This window comes from Cenococcum geophilum (assembly GCF_001692895.1).
Source record: "Cenococcum geophilum 1.58 unplaced genomic scaffold K441scaffold_5, whole genome shotgun sequence".
NCBI lineage: Eukaryota > Fungi > Ascomycota > Dothideomycetes > Gloniales > Gloniaceae > Cenococcum > Cenococcum geophilum.
This window is the reverse complement of record NW_027137563.1, coordinates 1,624,311-1,640,553: the sequence shown is the minus strand read 5'-3', so window position 1 is coordinate 1,640,553 and position 16,243 is coordinate 1,624,311. Positions and strand designations below refer to the sequence as shown.

The following is a 16,243-nucleotide window of genomic DNA, read 5'->3' as shown; positions in this document are numbered from 1 at the left end:
AAGAGGATATACTAATAGTAGAACTATAGCTTATTAAGTTGATAAGAATAATATATGGATTTTCCGGCGGAGTTAAGGCGTTAAATTAATTGATTGCGCCAGTCCTATTAGAAAGATGGCTATGTGCGTAGCAGTTAATTAAAGAAAGAGGAAATAATTTTAAGATTTGCGGAGTGACTGTAAGAGGTATAGTAGTTCTATATTTAATAGCTATTCCTATAACTTATAGAGAAAAGGCTAGTTAAGGAACTACTAAACTATATAACGTAGAATTTATAACTATTAGCTTCTAAATTATTTTAAAAATATAAATAAGAGATGCTAGTTCTACCTCCCGCTATAAAATAAGGTTAGGTGTTATTAAAAGGTACCTTATAATCCTGGTAAAGTGGTAGGCCAAAATTCTATATAGGATTCCCTCCCCCTTAATTTGCAGTAATAAGCATAGTAGGTATTCTATCCGATGTATAGTTCTAGAGCCTAAAAGTGGTCGGAAAAAAGAATACTAGGGAGAGTAGTAATTTATATATTATGAAAGTTAGTCTTAGAATATAGTAGTAGAAGATGGTACCTGCCTCTAATATAAACGTAAATATAGTACTTTAAGAAGTAGTTGCTACCTAAAATTTGATGGATAAGTTAACCGGGCCTTTAGTAATACTAATCTATCGCTATAACCTAACTTATTATAAGGGATGCGCCTATTAATATGTTATAAATAAGCCGCCGTAATCTTATTTACTAAAACGGAAGTACTATTAACTTACTTTGGTACTTTACGCTAGCTTATATATTAGAGAACGATAAATAATATATCTAAACTCCCGTATATATTATATAGTGTTAAATAGTAGAGCTAAAACGTATCCCTAGATTGGAAAAGGGCGAGAAATAATTGGCCTTCTTATATTTATTATGCCCTGTTAGCGCCGCCTATATTGCCTTAGTAGTAATATAATCGCGGCTGCGAAGGCTAGTATCCTAGTGATTGTACTAAGACTAACCCTAATACTTTTAGCCTTTACTATATAACTTTGTAAAGAATTACCAAATAGAGTGCCGTTATTTGGCACTTATATTTGCGTAGTGGTAGAAGCGGTATAATACTTGTTATTAGAGGAAATAATAGTACGGAAAGAAGTAATTAGCGTATTAGGTTTATCTAAGATCTGCGAGCTCGTCTAAGCTTTAGAGTAGCTTCTACCTATAGCTATATTTAATAGAACAATTTCCGAAGTTAATATAGGAAAGATACTAAGAAGCTTAGTACTTAAGGACCCTAAATCTATTATTAAGGTAGCTAGTATAAAATTTGTTGTGCTGCTTTAGTCTATCTAGTCCTGTCTAGTTAAACCTAGTAGTAAAACCGTAGCTATTTCTTTAGCTGGAATTGCGGAACTTAAGGAAATTAAGGAACTAGGAGCGACGTCTAAAGCGCTTAAAAATCGTCTAAGTGACTATAGCGTTATTAGGGAAGTTGGAATTATCCGTATAAGCGTATATATAGTAGCTATAACTTTTATAATATAAAAAGAAGAGATAGAGGTAGAAATAGAGGCTGTAGGATCTAGAGATATATATAGAAGTCTAATAGTAGAGCTTATAGGATTTAAGATGGATATAGTATTGGTTAGAACTAAAATGGATATAGTACTGGTAAGAATTAAAATAGATATAATGCTATTAGAAACTAAGGAAGATATAACGCTAGTAGGAATTAAAATAGATATAGTGCTAGTGGGAACTGAGGTAGATATAGTGCTGGTAAAAGCTAAAATAAATATAGTGCTGGTAAAAACTGAGACAGTTTTGGTGCTAATAGGAACTAAGATAGGTGTGTTGCGAGTTAAAACTAAGATAGCTATGGTACTGGCGAGAACTAAAATAGATGCGTGGTTTATAGAATTTAAGATAGATACGGTGTAGCTGAACGTAAAAGTACTGCTAGCTATTATAAGGCCCTCCCTGTTTGTAGGCCGTGTTAATAGGAAAGAGAGTAGCTGTGTGGATTTGGAAAGGGTGGTTAAAATGCTTGAATATCTATTTAAACTTGGGATTAAACTTGTAGACTAGGAAGCTTTACTAAGGGAATTTAGAGAAGTATATATTAACCTAGATATCTGGCTTAAATCCGATATAAGCGGTAGTACCGTAGAGTATAATAGTCCGTTAGAGGGTTGCGTAATAGTTTTAACCGTCCCTAGGGAGTTAACGGATCTTAAAGTTAGATCTGTTGTGGTGCTTATAAGAGAGATCTAGGGATTAGCTTTAGTATAAGCTATAATAGCGCTTTAAGGTTCTATAGGGCTATTACTCTTTAAGGAAATCTGAAGACTATTTAAAGTTTAAACACCATTTAAAATTTCTGTAGTAGTTATAGTTGCCCCTGTGGAATTAATAGATATTAAAGTTAAGTTATTTTTAGTCCTTATAAGAGAGAGCTAGGATAAGGCTTTAGTATAAGTTATACTAAGGCTTTAAGAGAGGATAAAGCTAGTGCCCTTTAAGATAATCGAAAAGCTTTCTAAACGTGATAATCCGTTTAGATTTGCTATAGTTGTTACCGTTTATTAAAGGTTGGTGGGTGTTAGAGTTATATCTATCCTAGTACCTATAAGAGAAAGCTAAGATTCGACCTTAATATAAATTGTAATACTGCTCTAAGGCCCTATAAGACTAGTGGCTATAAAGAGGACTAAATAGCTCTTTAAAAGTAGAGGTCTATATATATTTGTAATTGTTATTACTGCTAATAGTAAGGTAGTAGATACTAAACTTGAGTTTATCCTAGTGCTTATGCGAGAATAATGGGGTCCAATATTAAAAGAGATTGTGATGGTTTAAGGCTCTACGAGGCTAGTGCTCTTAGAAAGGATGGAAGAGCTTTAAAAATCTATAGGACTGTCTAATGAGCTAATAACAGTGCGAACGCCATCTTCGGAAGTTAACTTATTAGTCTGAGTTTCTTAGATTATGGTCTGTGCTGAAGAATAAGTAGTGAAGTCGCTAGGTAGCGTCGAAGACGTTCTTTTTATAGTAGTATTTTGCCACCTAGGAGCCTATATAATTATTATGGCCGCGGATAACGTTGCTTTAACGCTATTATAATCTAAGAAGAAGTAAGGGATGAGAAGAAGCAGAAGACCTACGATAAGATTTGTTGCTATTTTTATACTTGTTAATATAAGGAAAGTTATAGGTGTATTACTTGTTTTCTAGGTGTTAATACCGCTTGCTAAATAATATTAGTGTGTGCCTTATTGTTACCCTTAATGGTAGGTATAAAGTTAAGGGATTTACTAAATAGGAAAGGGTTTACCAACTTTACTATTAATATGATCGCCTATTACATATTTAGTCATTATAATACCACTCTATAACTATTAACTTAAGATAGGTGTTAACTACTTTAATACCTCCCTTTATTAGATATAACTAATAGAAGCTAGCAATAACAGCGAGACTATAGAAGAAAATGAGACTTAGGGAGAAGGGACTCGCTTGTCTGATTCGAATAAGTGTATTAGTAGGGAGGCGATCCGCTGACGGAGAGAAATACTTTTTAAAAAGGCGGACGAGTTAGGAAAAATAAGCGATGCGTATATCTACCTTCTTGTATATAATGGGGGGAGATACTACTTATATTTATCTAGAGATAAGCTTTTTTAGCCGCCGTCTAAAGAGTATATTATATACCTTACTTACCCTCTTAATATAGTATATACTAATAAAATGTAGAATTAAAGCTTCCTAGTACCTAAAAAAAGAACTCTAGCTGATTTTAGGCTAAAGCGTAGGGGAATAAAGAGATAAATTTGCAGATATATTATATGGCTAGACTAGTTAAAATAAATATTATTTCTATACTTGGATTAATTTATTTAATTTCTTCTATTCGCCATTTTATATCCTTATAACCTTAAAATACAGACTGCCAAATTTTATAAATGCTGCGGTAGGTTTACTAATTTATTTATAAGAGCCCTGCGTGTTTAAATATAAGATTATCCCCGGTATTGGTTGAGCTAGGTATACTTAAGGTAGTACGCGAGCTTTACCGGGGAGCTAACCCCGGCTAGGCTATAGCCGAAATTGATACTATTAATATATTGTATCTGCCGCCTATAAAGGCTTTAAACCCTAAGGATCTATTAATTCGCTTTATATTTAGCTAATTTGAATATATCTTTACCCCTAACGTATAACTCTTATACTTAAGTTTTATTAACGCTTAAGTGTTCTCTTTAAGGCCCTTTTATCTATTTTTGGGCCGTCTCTTATTTTAATATCTATAAAGGCCTCCGATTTTAACTAGATACCTAAGAAGTATCTTATCTAAGATGTTGCTGGAATTGGCACTAAAGAACACTGCTGTATATGCTTTAGGAAGTTGCCTAGCGGAGATAATATTGTCCGGCTATGGTGTTGTATTAACTGGTTATATAAAGCTTGCTTACTAAAGGTATGTTAGTGTTAGTATTATAGAGTTTATAAAAAAGATATAGCGGAGTATAATAGAGTGAAAGAAAAGATAGAACTTATTCCTCTTTTAGTAGAGATATATTTTAAAACTAGCCGAATTATAGAGGCTGAAAAGTACTAGGTGCGGCTAGTAGAGATAATTAGGAAACTAAAAGGGCCGGAATATAGGGATACTTTAGAAAGCAAAATCTACCTAGCTTATATCTACGTTAAGTAGGAACAGCTAACTAATGCTAAAGAGCTATTACTATAGTTACTAGAGACTAGTAATAGGGTATTAGGCTAATACTATTTACAGATATTAAGTATAATGGCCGTCTTAGCGGAAGTCTATTATTATTAAAAACGGCGAACGGAAGCCGATAAGCTGGAAACTTAAGTAATAGAGATAAGAAAGAGAATTCTAGGCCTATAGCATCCCGAGACTCTAAAAAGTATAGAAGAGCTAAGTTTTGAATACTATATAAAGAACCGACTTCTAAAAGCGGAGGAGCTGTAGAAACAAGTGGTTAAGATAAAGAGAGAGATTTTTGGCAATGATTATTTAGATACCGCTAGCAGTATAAGTAATTTAGCATTTATATTCTATAAGTAAGGACGAAAGAAGGAGGCTTAAAAGTTAAATATAGAGGTGATAAAGACGAGAATTAATGTATAGGGCCTGGTGCACCTAGATACGCTTATAAGTATAGCCAGACTTCTGGCTGCTAGTTACTGAGATAGCTGATTTTAAGTTAAATAGCGAAGAAAGGAAAGTACCTAAGGTATATAGACTTGTTTAATTATTTTATATTGACTAATTTCTTCTCTATCTTACTATTGACGTAAGGAAATTGTTTTTTTCCCTTTCTATTCCTCTATAAAACGCATTTAAGTTACCTAACTACAAATTTAATACTTAAGATCTAGTTATAATTGAAAAATTATATTTTATTATATTTTTGCTTTATGGTACGCTGGATATAAAGCTTCTAATTCGTGAGGGAGTACTATAGTGCCGCCCTTATCTAAACTAGATGATCTTTTTCTGCTAATATAGACGAATAAGGCGCTTAGGAGCGTGAGTGCCACTATAGCGCCAACGACTATTCCTGCTACTGCTGCACTGGAAAGGTCTTAGGAAGGTGAAGGTGGAATTAAAGTTGCAGATAATAAGGCGCTGCTAGTTATCGCGGTTAATGGGGAGGTTAATATAGGCGCCTAAGTTAAGGTGACTATGCTTAAGGCTTTAGCTGGGAATGGTTCGCCAGGGTTTAGTATAAAGGTTAAATTTTTAGCATATGCCCTCTATATGGCGATGGTTTCGGTCTTGTTCTATACCTACTTTTAATAGGCTAATCTAAGATAAGATATATACGGCTTTTAAAATAGCAATAGTAATAATAATAAAGTAAAAAAGGAGGGGGGGAAATAGTAAATAATTTATCCCCTTATAGGATTTATTACTCCTACTATTCCTTATTAAATGCACGATCCGGAAGCTAAACAGTAGAAGAATATCGGCGCGGTATTATTAATGGTAAGGTTTTATGACGGCGGCTATTAAAATATAAATTACCGATTGAATAAAGCGGATATATTAAAAATAGAAAAAATATGCTTTTACCTTGTTGGATACTACGTCTATTAGATAAAATCTAGAGAAGAAGCTAGTTTTTTACGGCCCCGTTATCTTATAAGGAATATACGGGTCTTTTTTACATTGGTTTAGTAACGAAGGTATAGAGGGAACTAATACGATTTAGACTTATATTTATACTTAGCGCGAACCACGGAATAGTTAGGCGGGAAGAATTAGAAATAAATAATATCTCCTACGTTTGCCGTTATAGTGTTTGGGATAAATTGCTAAGTTAGCTTCCTAATTGTGATGACGTGGAGTTTTATATTGTTGCCATTGGTAGCGGTTGCGAAAGGGGTCACTAAACTCGGTGTTAAAGAAGGTGAAATTAAGATTAAAGGTGGAATGGAAATTAAAGAATATCTTTCTTTAGAGGAGCTTATACCTAAAACCTATACGATAAATTAGATAAGGGTAAGAAAGGTCGTTAGAGCCTTAGGGGTTATTTAAAATATAATAAATAAAATAAAAATTAGGGTAGAAGAAAAGAAGTATTAGATTAATTTAAAACTTAAGGACAGTAGGGTACGATTTAACTTTAGCTTAGAGTCGCTAAAGTCTACCTAGTAATATTAGTGGTTAGGTTAGGTTAAACTAATAAAAAAAGGCTAACCGGTTAAAATTCTTAATTAGTTTACTAGCTTATATAGGCTTAGCACTTACTTAATTTAGTAATTTTATATTGGTTTAACCGGTTTAACTAGTTAAATTACTAACTTAGTTAGTTTAGTTAAGGGCTAAAATTCGTAACCTAACTAACCTACCCGCTGATATTACTGGGTCTACCTTGGTTATTCTTCGCCGATCTATTATAATTCTTTAGTATTTAATGGATTGAGCCTTACTAAGTACGCCTTGCCGTAGAGGCATTAATGGAAAAAGGACTTATTCCCTAGTGGTACTATCCTGCTGTCTTAAAATCCATATTAATTAGCGGGAGGCGCAATAGGAAAGCGCAGGTATTACTACCTAGAAGGATTAAAAGGACTAGGTGGCTTAGATGGCTTAGGTAGATTAGGTAAATTAGGTAAATTAGGTAGATTAGGTAGATTAGGCGGATGAGTTTAATATATTAAAACGACTAGCTGTAAAGGATACGCTAAACCGAAATATAATTAATATTAAGGTACTATAAATAAAGACCTATAGAGATTTCCTATACTTCTTATAAATCGTGGCAATGCCCTATAGGAATTTATGTTAGTAAAGAATCTTATATTTAAGTAGCGAGGGGTAGCTATATTAGGGTGGCTAGGCTATATATAATAGATCGATTGTTATAGTACTAGTAGAACTTAGTAGAACTATATATTGGCAAGTTGCTATAGATTGCCGTATATTGCGGTCACGTGACGCGAAGATTGTATATAGCTTCGAGCGGCGCTCCCCTTCTTCTCCTTTCCTTTCTTTAGCTTTAGATTCTCGTTTATAGACAATCCAATCGTATAGGCTTGCGCGACCCTTTTGCCGTGCTTATATCTTAATTGACTAAGTCGCTAATATCGATAAGAGGTGGGTTTTAAAGGTAAGGCTTATAATACTAAATAATACTAATAAAAGAGAGCTATAAAAGAAACAAATTTAAATAAGAAAACGCCCCCCTTCTAAGTTTCTTTTTTTGTCCTTTATTTTTAGGCTATATAAGAAAAAAATAATTAAAGAGCTTGTTAGCAACTTAGTTAATTAAGCTATAAGTATGGTAAAAGGGTCGCGCAAGCCTATATAATTGGATTGTCTATAAACAAGAATCTAAAGCTGAAGAAAAGGAAAGGAAAGGATAAGTAGTAACGTGAGGAGTTATATATAATCCCCTAGTTACGTAAGAGTTACGTAAGCCCTACGTCTACTATAACGTCTACTATAGCTACCGCTTTCTGCCAGTGCCGTAATAGAGCTGTTAGGGAAAAATTAGATAGCTATTGCTGTATGCTTTGCCCTTTTTATCTTCTACGCGTCTACTTATTCTACCTTATAAACTATTGGTCTTATAAGGTAATATTATATAGCTACGGTTTGTAGATAGTATAATAGTTGTTTATTATATACTTTAGGAATGAGGAAGGGCGAGGAGCTTAAGGCTCCTCGCCACGCTAGTGCCGCGGCGACACGTGACGGCAACTTGCTATATGTGATGGCAATTTGCTTTATATAATGACCAGTTCCCTATATTCCCGACATACGCGAGCGGCATTTAGAGAGGGCCACTAAGTTATAGGTCGACCTTAATACGCTGTATAAGACGAACCCGCTCTTAAGGCTCCGTATAAAGGTGCTCTAGAGGTTTATGTCCCCACTGTAGAAGATAGCCTATATACATTAACATATACCAATAGATAAGATAGAGGTCATTTAGCCCTACGTAGTACTACTATAGGAGGACCGACTGCCTATAAGCATTAACCTAGATAAAGATAGGGTAACTGAAGCCGCTAACTCCACCTAAGGCATATAGATCGCAACAAGCTCGTCCAGGAGGAGAGGCATGGTGGGGATGGGAGGTGTTGTCTATAACACCCTTAGCAATACGCTAAATAGGGAAGCTGTTATATACTTAATTATACTAGGACTAAGAGCAGAACAGAACCTATATATAGCTAAACTGGCGGCAATATTAATAGTAATAAGGTGCTTACTACCAGATCTACAGGAGAGATAGATTACTATATTTACTAGTAATTAGGTAGTATTACTGGCGATTAGCTAACCTAAGCAATAATCTAGCTAAATAAGTATTGTATAGATCTATAATATAGCCCGCACGTTAAGGTAAAGAAGTAACTGTTTTTTTATTGCATGGGTCCCTTAAGGGGAGTTTGAACTAGGTAAGAAGGCAAAAGTAGTAGTACGGCGAGCTACTATATAAGGACGCCTACCGCGAGGACAATAATATTAGGCTAAGGCTATAATAATAAACACCGCAAGAATAAAATAGTGGGGTAGGAAAACACTACCGGAAGGAGTAGGAAGGTATTTAAGAAAAATGGACATAGTACTACTAGGTAAATATACCCGTAGGCTATATAACTCCCTTAAGCGAGAAGAGGTAAATGTGTTGGCCTAGTTATAGATAGGAATAATATAACTTAATAGGTATCTGCACCGCATTGGAGCGGCAGAATTAGATTAATATAATTGCGGATAGGTAAGAGAAATAGTTAAATACTTTCTCTTTAGGTGTATAAAATGGATATTATATTAAGAGTAAATGCTGCAGTAAATAGATATAAGAAGAGGCAGCTTATCCTTCTATTTTGGGGGGAAGGCGTTAACTAACTCTAGATAGTAGATATTAAATATGGACGCGGTCCGAGCGATAGTAAAATACGCAATAGCTACCAGATGACTTAAGGTAGAATTAAATCAATAACCCGTCCACCACAGTTAGAAACTCCCCCCCCTCCTCTACGCTTTAACTAACCTATACTACGCACCCTTGTGCTACTAGCAGATCTCGCTTTAATCGCCGAAGATAGGACACTGAATACTTGGAGGAATAGACCCTAAGACAACTTGCTACTAACTATTTATAAGATCTTGTAGAATAAAGTATAAGTAAGACTAGGAAGTACTAAATAAGGTAGATATATGGGCTTGTATAAGAATATAGCGATATTAAAGGAAGTGAAATTATATAATATAATACTAGTACCCTTTAGGCTTAGTGCCTCCGGGTGGAATAAACTTCATTATTATTATTATAAACAATAAGTAACTTAGCATTTATATTCTATAAATAAGGACGAAAGGAGGAGGCCTAAATATTAATTGTAGAATTAAGATATAGGTAATATAGTAAGGGTAAGCAATAATATTTACTGTCCCTACTATAGGATAAATAAATAATAAAAATACTAAATAATATTAATGTCACTATCTAAACTGTTACAGCGCCCTTAATATTGGTAAACTGTTACGCTCTCCCCCTGTAAACTTAAGGAACTTTTTTATATCCTCTTTAAAAGGAATCTCGCAAAGTTCATTCCTATAGAGTTGCAGCTTTTTGCCACAATTAAGTGATTTATTAACTGCGCCTAAGATTATCTTAGACAGAAATTCGTACCCAGGCCTATTTATTCGAATTTCACCACTAACTGGGGTGCAATTTAGGAAGTCTAGTTCTTTAGTAAATAGGTTATCTATACTTTGCTATTTCGATCGCTAACCTAGTTTACTGCTGATCGGAACTATAGATATCCCAAAAAGATCCTATTAAGTCCTATTAGTATTATGCAGTTTATTATACTGTTTAATGGAGCTAACTACACTCTTAGCCGTAAGTTTAATGTTTAATATCGCTGTTTATATAATAGCCTTAGGGACTAAGACAATGTGCTCTATTGGGACTGTAGCTGTTTCCGCGGCTGCCTAAAAGGATTATATAGCGCTAGCGAAAAGAGACTTAAACCGAGCTGGGAGAACGAACGCCTTATCCTGAGATTTATGCCATTACGCGTCTTCCTATAAACCATTACGCTTCATTATATAATTATTAAGGTTCTAGCCTTTGTGGTAGCGATAACGTGCTAAGTATAGCACTTGGTAGATGTTGGCCATAATAGTCTTACTATTAACCCCTTTGGATTTTAATTGCGTGCCTTTGGCGATGGCTTTGCTAATAAGAGAGACAATTTTATTATCCTCTTTGTCCTTAAGCTCCCCCCTACAACTTGCGCCCTAAAAGTCTCCTTTATTATGCTTGTCCTTTAGCTCTTTTTTACGATCTGTCTATAGGTTACAAAGATCTATAAAGCTCGCGCAGGACAATATATCGTTTATAAGGCCAAGTGCTATAGCTAATTCATTATCTATTAAGGCTGGATTCGAGTATAATATAAACTAAACAGTGACTTTTGCCCCCTAAAGCTTTAGGGCCAGGTAGATTAGGTTTACTACGCATTTTTAGGTCGCGATATTAGCTAGTTAAGATATCTGGCCGTCGTAGATATGGATTTTAAAACGATAACTTAAAACATTCGGGTATGTGTCTATAAAATATTTAAAAACGGAATATATCGTTTACTTATATCCTGGAGGAAGGTGCTTAGCTTATACTGGGTTGAAAGCAGTCTTAGGGATCGGATGCTCCGGTTTCTTAGTCTTTGAGTTTATATAACCTATAGCGAAACGTCTTAAGCTGGAGGATTGATAAATAGATGAACTTCTTAGATAGGTATTTATACTACCGTTATAGAGCTTTAATATATGCCTTACCGACTCTATAGTTATATAAGCCTTTTTATAAAGCTAAATTTAAGGGTTTTTAATTGCTAAAGTAAGCTGTGAGTAGGGTACGATTTAGCTTTAGCTTAGAGTCGCTAAGGCCTACCTTAGTCATTCTTCGCCAATTTATTATAGTTCTTTAGTATTTAATAGATTGAGCCCTACTAAGTACGCCTTGTTATAGAGGCATTAACGGAAAAAGGACTTGTTCCCTAGCGGTACTATCCCACCGTCTTAAAATCTATGTCGATTAGTGTAAGGCGCAATAGGGAAGCGTAGGTATTACTGCCTAGAAGGATTGAAAGGACTAGGTAGCTTAGATGGCTTAGGCGGATTAGGTAAATTAGGTAGACTAGATAGATTAGATAGATTAGGTAGATTAGGCGGATTAAGTAAGTTAGTTTAATATGTTAAAATAACTAGCTATAAAGAATACACTAAACGGAAATATAGTTTATATTAAGGCACTATAAATAAAAACCTATAGAGATTTTATATGCTTTTTGTAAATCGTGGCAATGCTATATAGGAATTTATGTTTGTAAAGAATCTCGCATTTAATAGGAGGTAAGATTTTAAACGTAAGGCTTGTGATATAAATAACACTAAAGAGTAGTTTTATTTATAGTATAGTTATTTTATAAATAAAGAAGAGGAAGTATAATAAAGGAAAGCTATAAGACAAATAAAATTTAAATAAGAAAACGCCCCCCTTCTAAGTTTCTTTTTTTGTCTTTTGTTTTTAAGCTATATAAGAAAAAATAAAATAAATAACTATTAGGGAAGAATTAGATAGCTATTGTTATATACCTTACCCTTTCTATCTTCTACGCGTCTATTTATCCTACCTTACTTATAGGGTCAAGTTTATTAAAACTATTAACCCCGGATAGCTTATAGTAGAGTTTCTTAAAATTTTTAAGGATAGCGGTCAATGTGGCTATATTAGCTGCCCCTATAGCCAAAGCTAGAGTTTTAATTAGAGCCGGAGTTCTAGTCAGAGCCAGAGTACCTAAAATGTTGCGGAAATGCTGAGACGTTAGGAAGAGAATACTAGGTATAGGAGATCTGTCTACAGCTAGGCGTATACTAGTTAAGTGCTCCTTAAGTCTTAGCTTAGCCTGTTTAGCTACTTAATAAATTATTTAATTAGCTAGTTTAGTGCCGTACCTATTTTAAATAGTTCCTCTAGTCTCCTAATACTGCTTTAGTCCTTTGTCTATGCGCTAGTTAACCAGAATATACGTAGTAGGAAACCGTTTTACTGGCTTTATTGCTTTATTCCAATAAATTAAATTTAAATCTTCTTAAGGGTTTTCTAGGTACTTGGATTTCCACGCGACTATATAAAGGCAAGTAATATTCTTAATAGTGTATAGAAATTTCCCGTCTGGTCTTCTTACCTCCCTAAGTCTGAAATTAGGGTTGGTATATTTTTCCTTTAGAGGAAATGCGTAATCCCCCTCTACTTCCCCTCTTATAATTCTATAGATAGACGCATTACGCGGACCGTAGCAGTTAATGACTTCCTTTTAATCATCTGCCTATGCAATGGTGCACCTATAAGTAGTATTATAATTAGGTTGCGAGTTCGCGGCGATATAAAGTGGCTCCCCGTAAACTTTATCCTATAACTCGCTTTTTATAGCAGGCCTTAACCCTATATACTCTTATTTCGGAGGCTCTTATTTTATAGGCGTTTGTTTTACGCCCTAGGGGTCTATATCCCATAGCTCTAGAATAAAAAGCGCCTCTCTCTCTTCATTAGGCTCTATAGACTCTATAGGCCTTTCATTTACGCCCTTAGAGCCTACGCCGTTTCTACTATCTTCGTTATCTAATACTATTTAGCTATCCTACGTTAACTCCTATAACTTTCTATCTAATTCTTCAATTTCTCTTTTATCCTCTTTACTCTACTCGCTACTCCCTTCTCCACTCTTCTTCTCCTTTGCAGCCGCTAATTAAAGTTTTAGAGCTTTAATTTCATTTTACTGCTAAACAACCTTGGCATTTCCTTCCTTTACTTTGGAGCGAGTTGTTTTTTTAACTCTTAGCATTTTTAAGAAAGAGGGCCTATTGCTAAATATAGCTTTCTTACTAATATATTTATTAGATTTGGCCGTAAAGTCACCCTAATATATAGAGTCCTCGTAATGTTAATATTTAGACCATTCTATACTTGCTGGCTATTATTTAGTACTAGGCTTATAGAAAAGGAAGAATTAGTTAAGGATCACTTTTATAGTAACCTCTTATTTAGGAGGGCCTAGATATTAGCTATTCGCGGCGGATCTAAACTATATTTAAAATATCTCCGGACTAAGGCAAGTTAGCCACTTTCTGTTTCTGCTTATCCTTTAGTATAAATATAACTACCGCATTATACCTGTTCAATCTAAATATATAAGCATTTCTTGGAATTTTTACTGTAATGCTATTTAAATTAATTACCTTTCTATATATGATCGCTGTGTAAGTAACTTGTAATTGTTTAGATTCCTAGTTAACGAAGTAAGTAGCGTTTCTAAAATCTTTAAAAAGTCCTACTAAATATAACTAGGACTATATTTAAAACTTTACTTCACTATATAACCTAGATATAGCTTGCCTCTAAAACGGGAGCTCTTTATCCAGACATAACTACTACCCTTAGTGGTAATGGCTACCTGGTTATAGGTACTATAAATATGCCTAGCGTTGTTATCTTACCTAAACCGAAATGGCGTAATATAACCCCTTTGGAAATTCCGTTAGGATATCTATAAATAACTAGGGAATTTGCTCTAAGTTCATCTCCCTTATCTATAGGCTCGGCATCGGCCACTTACCCAGCTTTTTAATCTTTAGCATTAATTTCTATACGCCGTAAGCCGCACTTTTTAATATTTGCCGTTATTATAGTAACAGGTCTGGTTGTTATATACGGTCGCTAAATATTTTTCCTATATTACTACTTAGTCGCTAAATACTATGTGGATTTGCAGTTGTGTGTATAAGTAGAAAGTTTATAGGCGAATATCACTAAGATTAAGGCTTGGGTGTAAGAGTTAATCTAAAGAATAAAGCTTAGGCTCGCCCTTATAGGAACTTAGGCCACGCTAAAAACGCATATCTTTATAGAATGCTTCTTAAATTACATTTATAGAGTGAATTTAGAGACTGTTATTTGTATAATCTATTATACTCCATTAATAAAGGCATTAGTATAATATATTATTTATTAAGATCTACTAATAATAGAAATACTATAATTTATTATAACCTACCCGTAACCCGCTTATATTATATAGTAGTAAAAGGCGTTTCGTTCTAGAGGGCGTCTCTTTTTAAGGGTTGCCTAAGCGGGTAATAAAGTAGATAAAGTGATTAAACCGGATGGATGAGGTAGATAAGGTGGATGAGGTAGATGAGGTGGATGAGGTGGATGAGGTAGATAAGATGGGTAAGTTAAATCATTCCGATCCCTCCTTCGCTTAGTTGCAGTAACGTTATCCTTAGGTGCGTTAGTGTTGGTATTGATACCTAGGTGCTTTTAGACGATTGCTAGCTAGAAAGGTATTACGTTTCGCTATACGTAGCACGAATATAGTAGTTATTTCGCTTATTTTAATATATCTTAAGTAGAACGTAAATTATTTATTAGGATTCTTGTTTTCTAGAGCGTTTATAGATTCTCACTTATATAATAATATATAGACATAGTAGCGGTATACTTTAGAACGGACGCTATTTATACCTAATTTCTCTTATCTAAGCTATGAATACTATAGCTATTTTTATAAAAATAAAGATAATAGTTATAAGAGCCTAATAAAGAAATCCTCTAAGCACTTGCTATATAATCCCTATTTCTTTATATCTGTCTACTAAGACTCTACAGTACTTGCTACTAATTTACTTAGGGAGCCCTTTATAAGAGAAATCGAGCTATTTTAAACGGCTATTTAGAGGCTAAAATTCTAAGTTAACTAGGCGTAAATCCTGATAAAGGTTATAAGAAACGTAATCCCGAATTTTATCCCAAATATCTATTCTTGCACTGACTGGACATAAAATTAGCAGCTTTAGCATAGGCTTAACGTGGACTTGCTACCTGATATTACTGTTTTTTTATTAAGTACTGCCAATTTCTCTTTTAGAACATTTGTAATATTTAGCCTCCCTTATATTGCCTTAATTCTCTTACTATATTCTTTTTTAGGTTCCTTTATTTAAGGAAGATATATTTTAACCTTAATATTCTATTAACTTACTTAGGTTTGCTCTTATATATATAGAGTGCTACTTACGTATTCCTTAGTATTATCTATTAGTAATTGATCTATAAATAGTTTTACCTATAATTGCTGACCTAGTTTGATAGTATTAGCACTTAATCCAGTCTAACCTAAGGTAAATGTACCATCTGTATCCAGCTCCCATATAAGTACTATCCGCCTCGTTTTAACTTTATAACGTCTGTAGCCTTAAATAAGCTTATTAATATATACTAGGTGGCTAGTAACTCCAATACTAGTTATAAACATTAGTACCGTTCTAAAATTGCTAAAATTATATCTAACCCCGTATGGCCCGTCAATAAATGCCGATATTAAAGTATCTATATAACTCGTAAGCTTTCTAGTAAACCCTTGCCGGGGTTTAATAAGTAAATGTATCTTTAATCGATCTAAGTTACTATCCCAGCCTAATATTATAAAAGGGTAACGTTAGAAGATAGACTAGAAGCTAGCTTTAGGAACAAAAAGGTAAATATATTAGCTAGCTTTTACTTTCTAGGGTCTAGGTATATAAACTAAGACATAAAGGGCTCCACTTTTTTATATTACTTCTGCTTTGGTTTGAGATCTGTTCTAAGAAAAGTTCCGGTATAAGTAGAAGATCTATTTTAAGGCTATAGAGGAAGCCTATGTAGAT

General features: G+C 34.2%; 1 protein-coding gene across 1 annotated transcript; it reads right to left on the bottom strand.

Annotated features, from left to right (window-relative positions):
- Window positions 1-15,792: 15,792 nt before the first annotated feature.
- Window positions 15,793-16,032, bottom strand: K441DRAFT_541453 (uncharacterized protein; the record flags this gene model as incomplete). The annotated part of the gene is made up of 1 exon (XM_067642649.1): window positions 15,793-16,032. A coding segment is annotated over one exon (240 nt), but the record flags the coding sequence as incomplete, so codon positions are not given.
- Between the last annotated feature and the right edge of the window lie 211 nt (window positions 16,033-16,243).